Source organism: Pholis gunnellus (genome assembly GCF_910591455.1).
Source record: "Pholis gunnellus genome assembly, chromosome: 5".
Taxonomy (NCBI): domain Eukaryota; kingdom Metazoa; phylum Chordata; class Actinopteri; order Perciformes; family Pholidae; genus Pholis; species Pholis gunnellus.
In genome coordinates this window covers 994,636-1,013,510 of record NC_136531.1, presented here as the reverse complement: position 1 = coordinate 1,013,510, position 18,875 = coordinate 994,636, and the positions used below count along the sequence as shown (strand labels likewise).

Here is an 18,875-nt window from a genome sequence, read left to right as displayed (position 1 = left end):
GGCCTTCAGGTAACATTAAAAAAAGGGAAAGCCGGAGTTTGGTTTGTCCGTTCTGGGCTACCGTACCAACACGGTGGTCTCTGTGCAGAGAACTCCTTATGTAGATACAAACATCTCATTCTAAGGTAATTATCACTAATTAAATATGAACTATTAATTACTATTATTGTCTGCGTCAGAGTGATATCCGGTCTATCCAAAGACGAGGATTCTAACCAATTAGATGTAGAGATACAAGGGAGACAGGGTCCGCCCACTTACTGTCAAAAAGAAAACCTACTGGAGAGCGAGCAGGTTAAAGCTTCGCGGGCGACTTTTGATCGCGGAGTGATGTAAAAGTGCTGTCACAGTAAAATACACGCGCGGCTGTTTGATTTTCGCGTGCGCATGGATCTCATTTGCGCTCTCGGATTTTGACAGTGATTTGCCTTCATAGTATTTGTGGATTGATGGATGTAAATGCAGTGTTGTGGGTTTTATATTGCATTTGGTGATGCCTCCCTAGTGTCACCAAAATGTGACTTCTTCTGGACTCATTGTGCGTCGGAGGCCACATCCACACTAATGCGTTTCCGTTTGAATCCAGGGTTTTAAAATGACAACGATCTATCTGTGTTTGTGTGTTAATCTGTGGTGTTGGGAATCTAGTGCAACCACATCCGTGATATCCTGAGTTGTAACCACAAGTATTAGTTAAACTCGAAAAATACTGGATCCTACATTTCCCATACTATCCCATCTGAGATGACTGTGCTTTAGACTCCACAGCTGTCTTTACAGGTTGTGTAATGAAATTGGTTACAAAAGCAGCAGTGTTGATGTCAGCGGGTTCTCAACACTTAACACAGTCCGGACACATTAGTCACTCCTTGCATTAGATTTCTCATCTATGCTTACGTTGCATCACCTGTTTACTGAACAGTCTACAGTTGCATCAGTGAGAGCGAATGTTCAGCTGCAGTGCTGCTGTAGATAGAAATTACACAGAGCAACAGACTTGGGATCAGATTGCTCTTTTAACATTAAACATGAACGAGAAAAATAAAAAAGCATCCACTGGCTAAGACTGATGTCATTATCATGCAACAACTGGGAGTAAGCTTAGTGTATTTTAACTCAAACTCACAGGAGGCAATTTAAAGGATGGGACAGACAGCACTACATTCTCCAGGCAGGTTGCTCTACACTCAGGTTGCCCTGAAGGCAAAAACAGAGTCCCTCTTCACACATGAACAACTCAAAGTATAGAGAATAAGACAAGTAGGCCATTCATATTTGCCCCTGCAGCATGTATAACTCTACATGGACATAATGCCACCCCGGTCTAACGCAACCTAAACACGCCTCCGTGTCTGTCGTATCCGAACCGTCCAATCACTGAAGATGTCTCAGCAACACTATTTTTGCATCACTGTCCAATCACGGCGTGGGTCGGAGAGATCGTCCCTCAGAATTGTCCCAATCCAACGATGCCATTGGTCCCCGTGGAGCGTGTTTATAAGGCCCCTGGCCCCGGTGATCTGGTGCTACATGCAGAAAAGTTTTGCAGCAAGTGAAGAAGACCGGGACTGCAAGACACCGTGAACTCTTTTGAGGTAAGATTGGTTGACTTATTTTTAAATGTAGAATAATGAAATATGGATAATCAAAACTAACCTTCTACTCGCCTTTTCCCTTTCTTTCCATCAGCACTTCTTCCCACCACCATGTTCAACACAACTCTGAGCCCCTCCACCAACCTCGACGTGAACTCTACCTCCCCAGGTGGCCCCCGTGGGATCCCACCGTGGTACCAGTTCCCCGTGTGCGGCGTGTCCCCCTGGGCCTTCATTTTCTACTTTGGGGTCAAGGTGTTCAACCTGGCAGTGGGGACGCCCTGTAACGTCCTGGTCATTTGGCAGATCGCCTCCAGGAAAAGGGAAGCGTCCACCTCGGACATCTTCATCTTCAACCTGGCCATCTTGGACGTCTACTTCTGCCTAATGACGCCCATAGAGATGGTCAACCGGCTGCTGCTGGACGACAGCCGCATCTGGTACTTTCAGAGGTTCGCGTATGGCGTCAAGGACCTAACGCCACTCTTTCTGGTGAGTTTGTGGCCTTCTATGAACCTTCAACTTATTAGAAATGACAGTAAAATCAGCCTTTTCCTAATCTGTTGTCGCTCTAATACAGAAATGACTTCAGATGGTTGTTTAAGGCTGAAAGTCTGCTGCTGTATTCTACATCAATACATTACATGTTTAGGACATTGTTAGGATGATGTACAGATTGTAAATCCCTCTAAAGGCAAGTTTGTGATTTGTGATAATGGGCTATACAAATAATATTTAATTGAATTATATACTGCGGCCCGCTGCAACCACCATCTGACAACTAATGTACTGCTATTGTATTTCAGACGTAAACCTCCTAAAAGCATTTTGACAGATTGCTTCAAGGCAGAATTATACATTATTCACTTTACTAACACTATACTCTACTCAGATCAACTAAGCTGCCCGTGAGGTTTGAAGTGTCAGTAACTCTTCCATGTGTTATTCAGGGGACTCAAAAGTACAACTTTCAAGCTAATGTGTGTTATCTGCAGCCCTGTTGAGTGCAGAACTCTTTCTCCTTTTCCAAAACCTGCTCCAGTTTTTCATCAATGAAGTCCATTTTGATTCCGCTACTACTAAAGTGCACGCTGTAACATGATTCTTCCTTCACGGATCTGCTGTCCCAGGTGTGTATCTGCCTGGACCGCTACACGGCCGTGGTCCACCCGGTGCTGTTCACCGGTATCCGAGACAATAAGATCCGCATCGGCATTTCCGCGGCGGTCTGGGCCCTCAGCCTGGCTTTCGGCCTCACCTCGTCCATCCTGGGAGTCGAGAGCGTCAACGAGGTCTTCAGCGGCGTCGTCCTGTTCGCCTTCGCGGTCATGGTCTTCTGCAACATCTCCGTCATCTGGGTCCTCAGACGCTCGGTGGCGGGAAAAGAGCAGATACACCCGGTGAAGAAGAAGGCCCTCCGGATGGTGCTGATCATCCTGGCCATCGTCGTGTCCAACTACCTGCCCGTGGCCCTCATGCCCTTCGTGTCGTACTACACGTTCGTGGTGTTCCACTGCCAGATCAGGGTCAGCGTGTTCGCCATCATGGACCTGAGCAGCAGCATCGAGCCGCTCGTCTACATCACCAAGATGGACCGCGTAGACGGAGGATGCTGTGGCCGGTGTTTCTCTGAGAACACGCATGATGTCCAGGTGTGATCGAGCCTTCCGACCGTAGAGTAACCCCACCGTGGATTCCTGGACCAACGTGCCCCAGAAAACTGACTTTTTGAAATGTTTTGTCCACAAATGTATAATTTCTGTGAAAGCAGCACCATCTAAACCAAACTAGACCGCTATCAGGTGAAAGCTAGCTGGTGACGAAACTTAGTTTATTCCAATTAAAACAAGTTTACTCACTAATTTTTCCTCAGAAGTTGTGTGTCTATGAAAAATGTTTTAACTTTCATCATTGTAATTCAGTTTATTCCAAATTAAACTAAAAGCGGCAGCGGCTTTATCGAGTCATGACAGAGAAATAATCCAGCTAATCTCCTGCTAAAGCTAACTAGCTTAGCAGAGTAGCATTATCGGCCGTGTCAGCCTTTGCCTCTAATGCAGGGGTGTCAAACATACGGCCCGCCACGTCATTTTATGTGGTATTTATGTGGATTATAATTCATATACCTAGACTGTAATCAGCCTTAAAACATGTTTTATTAAAATTAAGATATTTGCTACAACTGTTCAATGTGTTTCACTCATTAACGACCAAACTTAAAAACAAGTTAGGTTTAAGGATCACCTCTTTGTCTCCTCGTCTTATAAGATACACTTTTAGCTTTCACCTGCAACCCGCAGAGGCATTGTGGGAAATGTAGTCGCTGCAATAGAAGTAGATGAGGTCGCTGTTTACTGAAGAGTTGAGGTCATTAAACAACAATAAATGGAATGACAAAAGTGTATTTTTAACTTATATTTATTAAATCAGACAAACACTTTGGCTTACAAATAGGCATCAAGTCCTGTGGAGAACACGTCAGCAATATATTACTGAAGTTATTTTAGATGATCAGACGTGTAAGGAGAAGACGGACTTCATATCTGCGTTGCTTGTAAACGTCTTCATCAACAATCTGACAGAAATAAACAGTCTGGATTCTTTGTTCATTGTTTACACATTGTACTGTGTATCGTAACACAGATCTGACATCATTTTTAATTCAACGTTTGACATAAAAGGTTTCGTAAGCGCAACAAATCACAATCCACGGTTTCACAAGATCACGCAATCATGACACCAGATCTGTACCCAATTCACTCCAATCAGCAGTTTAAATACAAAAGATTAGAAAATTCATTTAACCTGAAAAACAATCATGTAAAGAAAATAGAAATCTATGATAAATAAGTCCTGATCCTGTTTCCTGTTGGTCCTTTAATGTTGGATTAGACCTGGTCCACCTCGAGTGAACTTCACAACAAGTCTCTGATGTTCTGGAACAAACGGGTTCTTCTACAATTCTCAATATTCTCATTTTACAAATAAATAACACTTTTCTGTCTCGTACGAGTCACAAGAGAAGAAGAACGTCATGAAGTCAACACGACGTCTTCAAAGAGGTTTTTACAAAAATATAAGTGACGCTGTTTCAATAATATCTGAAAACTGGAAACTAATATTTGTGTTTGAGAACTTAACTGAATAGATCTTTATCTTCTAAAGATATTATAATATTGGACATAAAACGGACAGAGAATGTTAAAAACAAGCTTATTATTAAACTTCATTAATATGTAATAAACCTGATCAATAGTTTAATTAATAAGAACGATTTAAAAAGTTATTCTGTGGCACAACTTTAAGCTCTTAATTGGATTTTTTGGGTTTTTAGAAACATTTCACTTCAAAGTCAAGTGTGCACAAAACACATCCTGTGATTTCTGTCATGATTCATATTTATATATATTTTACCTGTTTAGTGACTCGTCTACTGAAATGAAGAAAAACAGACTTAACAGAACTATCAAGAATAAAAGGTTCTTCTCCACAGTCAGTCTTTAAAATATATGTTTTATATATATATATACAGTATATATATATATATATAAAAAAGGCACTTTCCTGTAAAACAACTTTAAAAGTCATTAATCAGACGTTGTGAAATATTAAAAACATAGATTGGATTGTTTGAAGACCAGTTTGTGTTATTTGAGTGAATCTGAACTATTTAAAACACTAAAGTCACTCAACAACACAAACTCGCTAACGATGGAGCGGTAGAGTCTGAGCACCTGTTTCAACCTCACTTCAAACTATCTCTTTTAAACTGTGCAGTAAAAAAAAAAAAAAGAAGCATCCTGTCACTTTAACATGAAGCAATCCAAAAACACAGCACAACGCCAGTAGCATTTGGCCCCTGAACGCACCTCAGAACACCACATTTAATGTAACTCGTACACGTTGAGATGTACTTTGCTGACGTGTAGACCGAGCGGCTCGGCCAGCGGGCGTTGGCGTCTCATCGCGTGGCTGCGATCTGTCCGTGCACACGGAAGCGGTAGAGACACGTGTACTCAACGTGACCCCAGTTAGAGAGGACTCGCAGCTCCACACAGCGATGCACCACGTCGCTGGGGTTCTGCACAGGAAACAGAAAGAGGAGAAGAAGAAGGACCAAGTTCATTCTTATATTCTGTTTTCATGGTTCACATCGGCCTCTTGGCACATTTACAGCAGTGCTGTTATTAATGTTTATGAAATAAAGCAACAAATAGAAACAGAACATGAAAGAGAGGTAATGGTACTTCCACAGTCAACACGTACGGAGCGCTCGCTGTGAGCTGCTACTTTTTATACACAACAGGAAGTGGTCGTGTTCTAGTCGTGTGAACTCACAGGCAGCCTGAACGTCTGCGTTGACTCTCCGTCTTCGTCGTAGGTGAACGTTCCCAGAAGAGTTCCTTCTTCTACGTCGTCCTTCATTCCCTGGAGGACAGAAGAGACTGAATGAGAACCGTGTCAGAGCAACGACGGGTTCTCCAGCAGAACCGCTCGGCTGCTTTGGGACTTTTCTTTTGTTTAACAGCAGAGTGACTTTACGAGGTTCATTAAAGTGAAGACGACCAACAGACTTCTCTCACTTTAAAGTATCACAGCTATCATCACCGTCTCTGAAACCTCTCTTATCGTTCTTTCCTCTCCTCAGCGGCTCCATTACAGGGACAGTAGTAATGTTTAGAACTTTAGTTGTATGAGCTACTACTTCATACTCTGTGTATTACTGCAGTTTCTACTGTACTAATACACAGAAGTACAACTCCACCACTGTCTACAGGCTGTGTTCTAGTCAAGATGTTTATTTATTTTTTCCACCCTCGTCGTCTTTTATTTTACTTTACAAAAGTACAAGCGAACATTTTTTGATTCAACTGTTTTTAAATAATCACCCAAACTCTGTCATAGTGGGACTGATGCTGTGTCCTTTTAAAGCTGCTGTCTTCTAAAACAAAGAAATATCATTGAGCTTCCATCTCAGGCTTCAGGCAGTTTAGGAAGGCTTGTTTATTTTAAATACTTGAACTATAACTATAACTTGTTTGTAGGTTAAATCTTTGCACTATTGTTTAGTTAGTTCATTTGATATTATTATATTCCATTGTATATATTGTGCATTTTATATTTAAAAGTTCAAAGTTAATTTTATTGCTTCGCTTTAAAATTTCCCCGTTTACCTTCATTTATAAATGCTGCTGTAGCAGAAACATTTACCCTCGCAGGATTAATAAAGTATCCATCTATCTATCTATCTATCCATCCACCCATCCATCCACCCATCCATCCATCCATCCATTCATCCATCCACCCTCCATCCATCCATCCATCCACCCTCCATCCATCCATCCATCCATCCATCCATCCATTCATCCATCCATCCACCCTCCATCCATCCATTCATCCATCCATTCATCCATCCATTCACCCATTCATCCATCCATCCTTAAGTTCTGAATTCCAGCCTTTTGTAGACCGGAGAACACTCACGTAGACCTCAAAGTCTTTGGGGGCGGAGTCTATGCGTCCGGCGGGGGCGTTGCAGCGCGGCAGGTGATCCAGCGTCACATGGGTGAGAGTGATGGGGTGAGACAGAGAGATCACCAGGGAGCCCTGGACGCCGTGGAACGCCCAACATTTACCCGGCAACAGCACCGGGTAGCCCTGAGAGGGAGAGGAGGTTAAACATGTCAGAATTATTTTTATATTACTGTGAAAACATCTCCTCAACAACTGGATTCATTCAGGTTTCTTGGCAAAAACTACAATTTACAAGATGATGACGTTTGAATGCATCACACTAGTGTTCTAATTTACCTTCACCCAATACAATTGTTGCACCATGCAAGTCGACGCAACGTTAACGGTTTAGCCGATTGCTATGTTTTTTTCACAACCAGTGAACAGGAAGTAACCACATGTGGACTGAGGAGGAGTGATGTAGAGACGCCGTATACGTCTCTGGTAGCGACCTGTCAATCACTGTGTAGCCCCGCCCCTAAAGCATCCCCTGCTTTATGGTCTGTGTGACTCTAAATGGACCATCATTTACTAAATGAACATCATGCTGTATTGAAGAAGACTTGAAACTAGAGATTGAGACCATAAACTCATGTTTACAATGTTTACTGAGGTAATAAATCAAGAGAGAAGTAGAGTCATTTTCTCATAGACTTCTATACAACCAGAGGAGTCGCCCCCTGGTGGACACTAGAGAGAATGCAGCTTTAACACATGAAGCTTTGACTTCACTTTACCTGAATGACAGTGCGAGGGCTTTCAGACGGATACCAGAGAGGGATTCCAAACAGAGTCACACACGCTGAACGAACACGATACGTCTCTGAACACCTGGTGCTGATCACACTGGCACCTGCACACACACACACACACACACACACACACACACACACACACACACACACACACACACACACACACACACACACACACACACACACACACACACACACACACACACACACACACACAAATAAATTTGGAAGACAAACCAATAACTAAATACGTTCTCATTGTTTTCTTTTGAATATTGGTGAATAAAGCGAACTGATGTTCCCAACCTTGAGTCTCCAGTGCAAAGTCGGCCATTTTGTCAGCTATCGGTCGTCCACAGTCTGAGCAGCTTCCTCTGTCGTCCTGCTTCTGGTTCACGTTCACACACAGTTCATACGGTGAGAAGATGTGTACTACTACATACTCTGTGTATTAGTATACAGTATAAACAGACAGGAGTAGCAGCACGAGAGTACAGTGATGAAGGCTGCTGTGGACGTATTATAGACACATAAAACAATCTATATCAGTTCAAGTGAACGCTTTATTTAGAATAGTTTTGATGTTATCTATGATCTCTACAAAGACTCCATTCAGTAAAACACTGATTCTACCTCTCAGGACACAGGAGCTGCTGGTTCTACTGCTGCCTCCGTCTGTTAGTGCGTTTGTGTTCTTGTGTGAGTTTGGTGAATCTGAACTAAAACATTCTGAATGAAGCTTAAAACGTCAGCTGATGTTGGTTCTGCTGTCTGTTTCTCAGATCATGTAAGTAGTAGTCAGAAGAATCGAGAACTAACGGTTACTTGTACTGTGAATATAATATTGTGGGTTTTAGCGTCGGTATCTGAAGTCCCTCCTCCCACCTTGAGGCGGTCAGTGAACCACTTCTGCATGGCCTGCTGGAGCTCTGGGGTCAGGTGGTTTTGGACGGGGGGGCTGCTGGTGTCGGGACAGGGTGCAGGGGGAGGCCTCAGCTGGATGGACGACCACTCCAGGGACAGCTGCAAGAAACAGGAAGTCACATTGGAAAAGGAAAAGACTAAAAAGGACCCCACGGCTGAGTGCTTCCTCAGCGGTGCGTCACCTTTGCATTCTGGGCCTCCAAAGCCTGGATCCTGAGGCGGAGGCCGGCATCAGTGGACCGGCTGTACGTCTGGTAGGACAACATCCGCTGAACCAGACCGGAGACCTCCTGCTCCAGACGCCGCCGGTCGTCAGAGTCCACCGCCGCCGCCTCGAGCTGGACTTTCACATCCTGCAGCTCCAGCTGGAACCTCTCCTTCACCTGAGAGAGGAGGATTAGAGCGGGTCAGTCGTGGTGAGGTGGGAGGAAAAGTGTCCGAGTAGAGGCTGTGAAACCTCCATTTATCAGGACATAAAGGACTTCAGGAAGAGCCTCAACGAGAACAGGAGGAAACATAAGAAGGGTTTCTCCTGAGGCTACAGGGACAGATGTAGATAGAGCTTGGACCAAGGAGCTGCTGATTGTCTCACTGATGCTGTGATCAAGATCACGACCACAGTAGTGTTTTCATTGTTCCCTAAAACTACAACACTGTCAAGTTTAAAGAGCTTTAAGGCAACAGCATCTGTTGAGATGAGGAAAGGAGAGGAGGGGAAAGATAAACATGTCTTCACCACTCGAGGCTCCTCCAGCACAGCTGGTGTTTGAGCCGGTTGTTCCTCCCAGTCGGTCTTCACCAGACCTCCAGGAGTGAGGAAACGAGGAAACAAGGAAACGAGAGACTCACCTGAGAGAGGAGGTGCTCCTGCTTCAGCTGCTGCTCCTCCTGAAACCAACACAGATCAACAGGTCAACACATCTGGAGGAAACACGTCACACTTCAAATGTTTCAATCAGCTGACTTTTACCAAAACATGTGTCATCTTAGCTTCTACAGCAGCGGACACGAGGGATGAATCCTAGAGGAGAAGAAAAGGACTCTCAGTACGATGGAGGCATTTAAATAGCATTTAAATAGTCTGCAGACGATCGGAGTTTTACCAAAAGATGTTGAATCCTCGCCTCCACAGCAGCAGACACCACGGCTGGATCCTAGAGGGGGGGGGGGGGGGGGGGGGCATGTTCATTATTCATGAGGTTCTTTATTGTGTAACGATTGGATCGTTGGTTTTTAAGAGGATTCTGACTGAAAATGACCATCAGAACTAAGACGTTATGAACAATGGTCTCTAGTGCTCTGCGCTCCACAAGAGAGGTTCCCGTTATGGATGTGATCTGGATATATAAATATATATATATATAAATATATAAATATATATAAGATGATAATGTTGAACGGAACAAAATGCTGTGATGCTGTTTGAACATGACATGCAGAGCCTCCTCTCTTCACTCCTTCATCTTCGTTTATTCACTTTAAAGGTTCAGTCAGACGCTGAGACCAAAAACATTTATTCCAAATTTAACGTCAATAATAATAATTTCAAAGATGCTAAACAGAATAAACGACGTAGAAAAAGCAAACGGATAACTACAGTCAGTTTGCTTACGGTATAGTAAGTGGGCATCAGAATAGTAACATTAATAACTCGTGTGTTAGCGAGCTTTTAAATCCTTCAAAGAAGAAGAAGAAGGTTCCTGGACAAAGAACTACAACCAGCTGTAAAGTGATGGGAGCTACACCTCCTCCTCCTCCTCCTCCTGCTCCTCCTGCTGCTGCTGCTGTCAGTCTCACCGTTTGACTGTTTTAATGTTCCTCTGTGAAACAATACATACATACTGTGCATTGTGCAGAACTGCAACATGTACATGAAGAAATGGACACAAAGACACATCAGGGAAGAACTTTCAAACACACACACACACACACACAAGAAGATGATCTGCCCTACAACCACCACCACGTGTGCAGGATGTTTGGTGTCGGGCTGAGGAGGAGGAGGAGGAGGAGGAAGAGTGGCAGCATGGAGAACAGGTTGACTCACGGGTTTTGAGTGTGACGAGGTCATTGTGACGGCCAGACAGGAGACGAGGGGGGTGAAGAAAGGGAGGAGGAGCCAAATGCCTGGAGGAGCAAACAGGAGAAACGGGAGGAATGAAGCCTTAAGACCATCAGCAGACAGAGAAACCTGGTATGAATCCATGAACCTCCACGTGTGAAACCCGTGACTCACTCAGTCACACTGCGCCCCTGCTAGACGATGACCTGGGGGGGAAACCCCGAGCACACGAGGTGTTTATCATCACGCTACAGAAAGGCTTTGTTTTCTTTTCTTTGTACTTTTAGATCCCCGAGCACGTTTTTACTGCCGCTGATACTAATTATTGATCATTGATAACAGATACAGATCTCTTTGATGTTTGATTACATCAGCTGGTCTACAAGGATCCAGACTATAATCACTTCAACCCTCTTTGTTTTAGTAATTTATTGTGTCTTTTTTCTTCATAAAAACACAAAATTCAAATGATAAGGAAATAAAATATTGTATTTTTATTGATTAAAACAAAATCTCATCATCATTATTATTATTAATGTAGTATAATAATGTTCTTAGAGCTCGTGTTAGAAGTTAAACATCATAATTCATCTCTAATATCTGTTTTATATTCCTGTGAAAACATCTCCTTCAAATTACTGGATTCATTCAAGTTCATCACCAAAACTAGTCAGTAAAACTTTATTTACACTCTGGTGGTTAACGTTAAAACTTTATTTACACTGTGATGGTTAACGTTAAAACTTTATTTACACTCTGGTGGTTAACGTTAAAACTTTATTTACACTGTGATGGTTAACGTTAAAACTTTATTTACACTCTGGTGGTTAACGTTAAAACTTTATTTACACTGTGATGGTTAACGTTAAAACTTTATTTACACTCTGATGGTTAACGTTAAACTTTATTTACACTGTGATGGTTAACGTTAAACTTTATTTACACTGCGATGGTTAACGTTAAACTTTATTTACACTCTGGTGGTTAACGTTAAACTTTATTTACACTGCGATGGTTAACGTTAAACTTTATTTACACTGCGATGGTTAACGTTAAACTTTATTTACACTGTGATGGTTAACGTTAAACTTTATTTACACTCTGATGGTTAACGTTAAACTTTATTTACACTGTGATGGTTAACGTTAAACTTTATTTACACTGTGATGGTTAACGTTAAACTTTATTTACACTGTGATGGTTAACGTTAAACTTTATTTACACTGTGATGGTTAACGTTAAACTTTATTTACACTGCGATGGTTAACGTTAAACTTTATTTACACTCTGGTGGTTAACGTTAAACTTTATTTACACTGTGATGGTTAACGTTAAACTTTATTTACACTGTGATGGTTAACGTTAAACTTTATTTACACTGTGATGGTTAACGTTAAACTTTATTTACACTGTGATGGTTAACGTTAAGCAAATTTAGGGACGATTGCTCAAAATGTATAGTAGGAGGAGGAGGGAAGAAACACAATTCGAAAAAAGGTTTCTAGACCCAAATAGCTGATTCGTCTGGACCCACAGAATCCAGGAAAAGATTTGCCTTTGAGACGAAACATAAAGTTTGTTGTTATAGCGCCATCGTTCGGCCAAATTGCACCACATTCGACTTCGATGGGTTTCCAGCAAAACTCTCACAAAGTGTGAAGCAGATCAAAAGATTCTCTAAGTATGTGAAGAAAACACAGACACATAAATATAATATATAATATGAGACATATAACAACGGTCAAAACTTGAGACATCGTTGTTTTTTCTTCTAGCGACTGTGAAAGTGATCATTGATAAAGTTATATTCACTTGAAATTGTCTCTCTCTGAGAGGAAACAAGTGTAACTAAACACCGGACGAGGATGCGTCTCCACGCTGTGATTCCAGGTGACGTGTTAAATGCTTCACTTACACAGAAGTGCGATGAGGAGGAGAAACAGACCGCAGGCCTTCTTCATGCGGCCGCTGACTGAAGCGTGAGCTGCTGGGGGGGGAACGAGAAGAGAAGTTTAACCTGCAGCGATTCTGAGAGAGCTGGAGCCAAATCACGAGACGACTGTGAAAACACAAAGCTGCTGGTGTGTGGAAGCAGTGTGTATGTGTTTAAATCCGCTCAGCAATAATAGAAAACAAGGATACGTGTGGACCTTGAACACAAAACACACCCAAAGCTGCCAGACGCATGATTCGTGACTGTAATGCAGCGGCCATCAATGAGACTGAGTCTGCACAAAACACAAGAAACAAGGAGATTATTATAGCGACACACACACACACACACACTAACACACACTAACACACACTCCAGTTCTCACCCTTCAGACTACAGAAGGAACAGCTGATCCTGTCCCAGTATCCAGCACTGGGAGCTCCACTGTTCCTGCTGCTCTTACTGGTGCTGCTGGTGGCTGCTGCTGGTTTGCGAGGACCCTCGGAGGACGAGTACCCCGAGCTGTCCACGCCGCTCTGACTCAGCAGCTCCTTGTGGCTCCTCTGTGGCGCCGGCCGGCCGGCGTAGAGGCTCTTCTCTGGGGGAGCCAAGGGGCGGAATGTGGGCGGAGTCCACGACGTGGTCAACGGGGGCCGAGGGGTCGCCGCGGTGGAGACGTAGGACATGGTCGTCATGGTGAGCTGGGTCTGGGAGTGGGCCCTTAACGGAGAGGGACTCAGGCCTGGGGGGGGGGGGGCAGAAAGAAGAGAGACAAACTTAGAGACATTTGTTTTCTTAAGTTGCAGGACTACTTTTCTAAGAGAATCGTGTATTCAGCATCATTTATGGACTCACTAAACCTCTGAAAAAGAGTGGAAACAAATACTATTTGTAAATGAATCATGAGATCAGACTCATTAACTTATTGTTAAGTACTTAACGGCGCTGCCTCTTCAGGCTCTAAAAATCCCTCTTTAGCTGAACTGGTCACACTGGGAAGACGTGATGTTCAACCAGTGACAAGGAAACGGTGTTAGATCTTCAGTCTTTAACAAGGAGTCAGGACGAGGAGACGGGATGAGGAGTCAGGACAATGAGACAGGATAAGGAGACGGGATGAGGAGACAGGACGAGGAGTCAGGACGAGGAGACAGGACGAGGAGACAGGACGAGGAGTCAGGACGAGGAGACAGGACGAGGAGACAGGACGAGGAGTCAGGACGAGGAGACAGGACGAGGAGACAGGACGAGGAGACAGGACGAGGAGTCAGGACGAGGAGAGAGGACGAGGAGACGGGACAAGGAGACGGGATGAGGAGTCAAGACAAGGAGTCAGGACAAGGACACAGGACAAGGAGTCAGGACGAGGAGTCACCAGAGGGGCGTTCACTGACCTGTTTTATAATAATAATAATAATATAATATTTATAATATGACAACTAAGCGCTTTGTGATAAACTCAGACCTGATTTCAGACATCTGAACAGAAGCACTTTGAGACGAGGGAACAGGAAGTGTAATAACGCTGACTCATGTCTGGGTTTTAGGACTTCCTGCAGCTCTCTATTGACACATCACGTCATTATTACTCAACACTGACAGGATGCTGCATTTCTTTTACCATCGTCCTGGTCAGCAGCAGCAGCAGCAGACGGCGGATCAGGACCGACAGAACGAGCACTGCTATTGGCTCTGCTGGGGGCGGACTTGCGAGTCCCCGTCTTCTTCTTGAAGACCCTGACAAAAATAAACAAAAGGGTGGGTCAAAGGTCAAACATTGCTTATCATTACATTCTCACACACACACACACACACACACACACACACACACACACGTACTTGACCGGGTTTTCGCGGTAGGAAATGTTCGTCACGCTACTGGAATCGGATTCATCGTCTGAGTTGTAGTAGCCGCCGGACACCAGACGAGAACTCCTACGAGACATGACTGAGAAAAAGAACGAGACATGAATTATTAATAATGTACTTACACACACACACACACACACACACACACACACACACACAGAGATCATCATCATCATCCTCAACTAGGATGACACACACACTTTAAATACAACAGGTTAGATTGCAGCAACACGCTAGTTTCAGTAACATCAGCAGCAGAGGGTCGTTGTATTCTAGTGGTAGTAGTAGTAGTAGTAGTAGTACTATTGTTGATGTAGTATTAGTAGTACTATTGTTGATGTAGTATTAGTAGTACTATTGTTGATGTAGTATTAGTAGTACTATTGTTGATGTAGTATTAGTAGTACTATTGTTGATGTAGTAGTAGTAGTAGTAGTACTATGAGCAGAAAGTCTGACAGACGTTCTCTTGGTTAATCTCGGCGGTCTGTAATCCAACTAATCTACAGGAGTCATCCTGCTGCACGCACGCACACGCACACGCACACACACACGCACACACACACACACCATCTTTAAAGAGAGTATGAACAGTCTAAACAGCTGCTGATGAAGATGACGAGAGTGAAGAAGAACAGAACCAGAGTCCAGCTGCTCTGCGCTGTGGTCGTGTGTGTGTGTGTGTGTGTGTGTGTGTGTGTGTGTGTGTTACATAACAGGCATCTTAAAACGAGCCATCTGATTGGTCGGTGCGTTCTTACGCTGATTAGCATAAATCACGGATCAGCATATTGATCCTCTTAATCTGAAGAAAGTAGAAACACCAGCGAGCCTGTTTACTCCATCAGCACGACACAATGTCAAATAAGTATTCTATAAGAATATACATCTATATTTATAAATATATATATATATATATATATATATATATAAATATATATATATAAATATGCAGCAGGCCTCAGCCTGAAAACAACAGGTGCTTGTGTACACTCTGAATAGATAAAAGCACATTGAACAGGGTGGAATATCTGCATTTAACTATTAGAACTTTTACAGTATATTACTATTTACGCGTCAGACACACACACACACACACACACACACACACACACACACACACACACACACACACACACACACACACACACACACACACACACACACACACACACACACACACACACACACACTGTGCACATCTGCCTGACATCTTGGACCTTCCCGTCTCACTTTTGATGCATTTATTAAGTCGACGTTAAGATGTCAGGAAGTGGTAACGTCTGCTGGAGCCTCCACATGTTTCCCCTGCACGCGGTCAGAGAGTCCACCAACCTGCAGAGAGTCCGGCGTTGGTCCTGCAGCACACTGAGCCTCCTGACGAGCAGACCGTCTAACGCTGCCGAGAAGAGAGGACGACACAAAAGGGAAGCTGTGGCTGTTAGATAGAGACAGGAAGTCACACACACACACGCGGCGTTGAGGCTTTATGTAGTTTAAATGTGACTATCTAGATTCTAGATCAGTGGAGACGTTAAGACTCGTGCACGACGCCCTCTCTGTTCTCTCAGCTCAGCTTCCTGCACTGGTTCTGTTCCTGCACCTGACTTCTAGTATTCACCCCATCCCCCCAACACGCAGACACGTCTCCGTTCACCGTGAACAAGAACGACCGCGTCGTACAGGAACCGACGTAGACTCTCATCAAGAGACGTCTTCTTATCTTAAGCTCACATTACATCACTCACAAGCTGTTACTGTGTTAAACTTTAGAGGAGAACCACATATATGTATTTATTAAAGAGGTCAGAGAGAGCAGATCTATCTCTATAGAGTGAGATAGATCAGACATCATTAATAATAATAAAGCAACACGCTTTAAACCACTCGACACGTTCTCTTATTATAAAACATGTCGACTCCACAGAAACATCGGTCTGTGTCTGTGGTGAGCAAAACAAACGCCATCAGAGGCTTTAGCTCAGAGTGCAGCCGAGCTCAGCACTTTCCTCCTCCTGAACACACCGTGTTACAGCAGAGGACATCCTCCTCCTCCTCCTCCTCCTCCTCCTCCTCCTCCTCCTCCTCCTCCTCCTCTAAAACACTCGAGATGCTCCGCCCTACCTTCTTCTTCTTCACCCTCTCTGTTTCTGGCTAATCATCCGATCATCTGCACGTTTGGTGTTTCCTTAAAAACTGATAAAAGTGAAACCAGCCGTCCAATCACAATGGAGGCTGGGCGGGACAAATACTCACATCCTGTTACAGGATCTACAGGTAGTGAGTCTCCTGAACACCAGGCCTCCCTTTGCTACCTCACATCCTGTTACAGGATCTACAGGTAGTGAGTCTCTGAGTCACTGTAACTGGTCCAGTCTCTCAACCACAGACAACAGCTACAGACAAAGAGCAGACTGGGACAAAGGGATGAAATGAACAAAAAGGGAGAACAGATGAAGGAATGTGTGTGTTAGTGTGTGTGTGTGTCTGAAATGTTAGTTTAAAATCCACAGGAGGGGAAATGTGTAAAACACTCTCGTGGGTTTAAAAGCCAGCGAGGGACTAAAGAGTTTTCTTAATGAGTGGAAACATCAGAGGAACGAAAGAAAGAGGGAAGGAAGAAAGAAAGTTAAAACACAGAGAGAGAGAGAGAGAGAGAGAGAGAGACAGAGAGAGAGAGAGACAGAGAGAGAGAGAGAGAGAGAGAGAGCTCATCGGCCCAAAAGGCGACGGGCAGACGGTTTAATCCTGCGGCTAACTTTAGGACGGTGTTAGTGAAACTCAAGACATACAGAACAGATGAGTCATCGGTGTGGAGCTCTCTGTAAAGTAGAGACACACACACACACACACACACACACACACACACACACACACACACACACACACACACACACACACACACACACACACACAGCTGAGCTACCGACTAAACACTGTTCATGTCAAAGTGAACCAGATGCTCACGTTAGAGTCAGTCTGTCTGAGGATCAACACCTCTTCCTCCTCCTCCTCCTCCTCCTCCTCCTCCTCCTGTGGTCTACAGCCTCCTCCCATTAAATGAATATTCTGCTTTTACGAGTTCATAACAATATACGGATAAAAGGTCGGTATTCAATATTCAGAACATAACGTGGATGAAAGAAGTTAAATTATACTTATAAAATACAAAGTATGATAAAACTATTTAGTGGGAGATTTTTATTTATATTTACTTTTTAATCTTTAAATGAGACAACAGAACAACGACTCTATTTTCAACTGTTAATAAAATGATGTGAGCACAATATTAAATATTAACAAAGTTTAAATCAAAGTTAAACCTTCAAAGAGAAAGAGAAATCAATATAAAAGAGCATATAAAAGTATATAAAATTATACATAAAATGATATATTGTATTTTAAATGATATATGATATATTATAAATAAAATGATATATATAAATAAAATGATATATTATATATTAAATTATATATTATAAATAAAATGATATATTATATATTAAATGATATGATATATTAAATGATATATTATAAATAAAATGATATATTATATATTAAATGATATATTATATATTATATAAATTGTATATTATATATAAAATTATGTATTATATATTCAATTATATATAAAATTGTATATTATATATTAAATGATATATAATATATTAAATTACATATTATATATAAAAGGTACTGGCTCCTCCATTAACGTTAATTGTTCGTTGAAGCAACTCAACGTGTTATTTAAGTTAGTTCAACTCTACAGGAGCATCCGGGTACCGGGAACATGTTTAAATAATAACAGCAAAGTCAGTTGGAGAGTAGCGGTACAAACACTACATTATATTATATGCTATATATACACTATAGACTACAGCTTTGAACTTAAGTCCTTAATCTTACCTCTGAAATCGGTTTGTAGATGAACATAAAAAACAACAAAATGTCCACAAACACCCAACGTCTCCGTTATATGTTCAGGAAACGATGAAGTCTCTTCAGACCGCTGCTTGTTGTGACGACAGATCGGAGTGTTGACAGTAGCGGAATCAAGCTAGCTAGAAGGAAGCAGAAGAAGAAGAAGAGGAAGACTTCCGGTTAAGGTTTACAAAGTAAGGTTCTGCATCACGACTCCGAGACGAAAAAACCCCGAAATATTATCTTTATTTTCCATTTAATTTAATGTATTATTATTATTATTATTATTATATTACTGATGAT

The 18,875-nt window shown here is 42.6% G+C and overlaps 2 protein-coding genes across 3 annotated transcripts; one reads left to right on the top strand and one right to left on the bottom strand.

Moving 5' to 3' along the window:
• Window positions 1-1,706: 1,706 nt before the first annotated feature.
• LOC306696206 (G-protein coupled receptor 35-like) lies at window positions 1,707-3,253 on the top strand (the record flags this gene model as incomplete). Its single annotated transcript, XM_079159759.1, has 2 exons — window positions 1,707-2,087; window positions 2,726-3,253. 2 exons carry the CDS (start codon window positions 1,707-1,709, stop codon window positions 3,251-3,253), a joined length of 909 nt encoding a protein of 302 aa, XP_079015885.1.
• A 751-nt stretch (window positions 3,254-4,004) lies between these two features.
• On the bottom strand, window positions 4,005-18,675 carry sun2 (Sad1 and UNC84 domain containing 2). Of its 2 annotated transcripts, none has more exons than XM_079159357.1 (18): window positions 18,558-18,675; window positions 15,987-16,050; window positions 14,623-14,731; window positions 14,405-14,520; window positions 13,169-13,525; window positions 13,019-13,078; window positions 12,766-12,837; window positions 10,836-10,915; window positions 9,892-9,942; window positions 9,759-9,809; window positions 9,638-9,676; window positions 8,971-9,171; window positions 8,750-8,887; window positions 8,171-8,252; window positions 7,847-7,962; window positions 7,080-7,253; window positions 5,934-6,023; window positions 4,005-5,676 (listed from the first exon to the last, which is right to left on the bottom strand). In XM_079159357.1, the coding sequence occupies exons 3-18, from the start codon at window positions 14,727-14,729 to the stop codon at window positions 5,557-5,559; spliced, it is 1,854 nt and encodes a 617-aa protein (XP_079015483.1). In that variant the 5' UTR covers window positions 14,730-14,731; window positions 15,987-16,050; window positions 18,558-18,675; the 3' UTR covers window positions 4,005-5,556. The 2 variants fall into 2 exon arrangements, with proteins under 2 accessions (XP_079015483.1, XP_079015484.1); XM_079159358.1 differs by having other exon boundaries at window positions 12,766-12,834.
• Between the last annotated feature and the right edge of the window lie 200 nt (window positions 18,676-18,875).

Excerpts from the sequence above, each read along its gene's own strand:
- sun2 (XM_079159357.1), bottom strand. The coding sequence starts at position 14,729 with ATGTCTCGTAGGAGTTCTCGTCTGGTGTCCGGCGGCTACTACAACTCA. Across the intron at positions 13,079-13,168 it reads TTCCTTCTGTAGTCTGAAGG|ACTCAGTCTCATTGATGGCC; the intron begins GTGAGAACTGGA and ends TGTTTTGTGCAG. Across the intron at positions 7,963-8,170 it reads CTTTGCACTGGAGACTCAAG|GTGCCAGTGTGATCAGCACC; the intron begins GTTGGGAACATC and ends GTGTGTGTGCAG.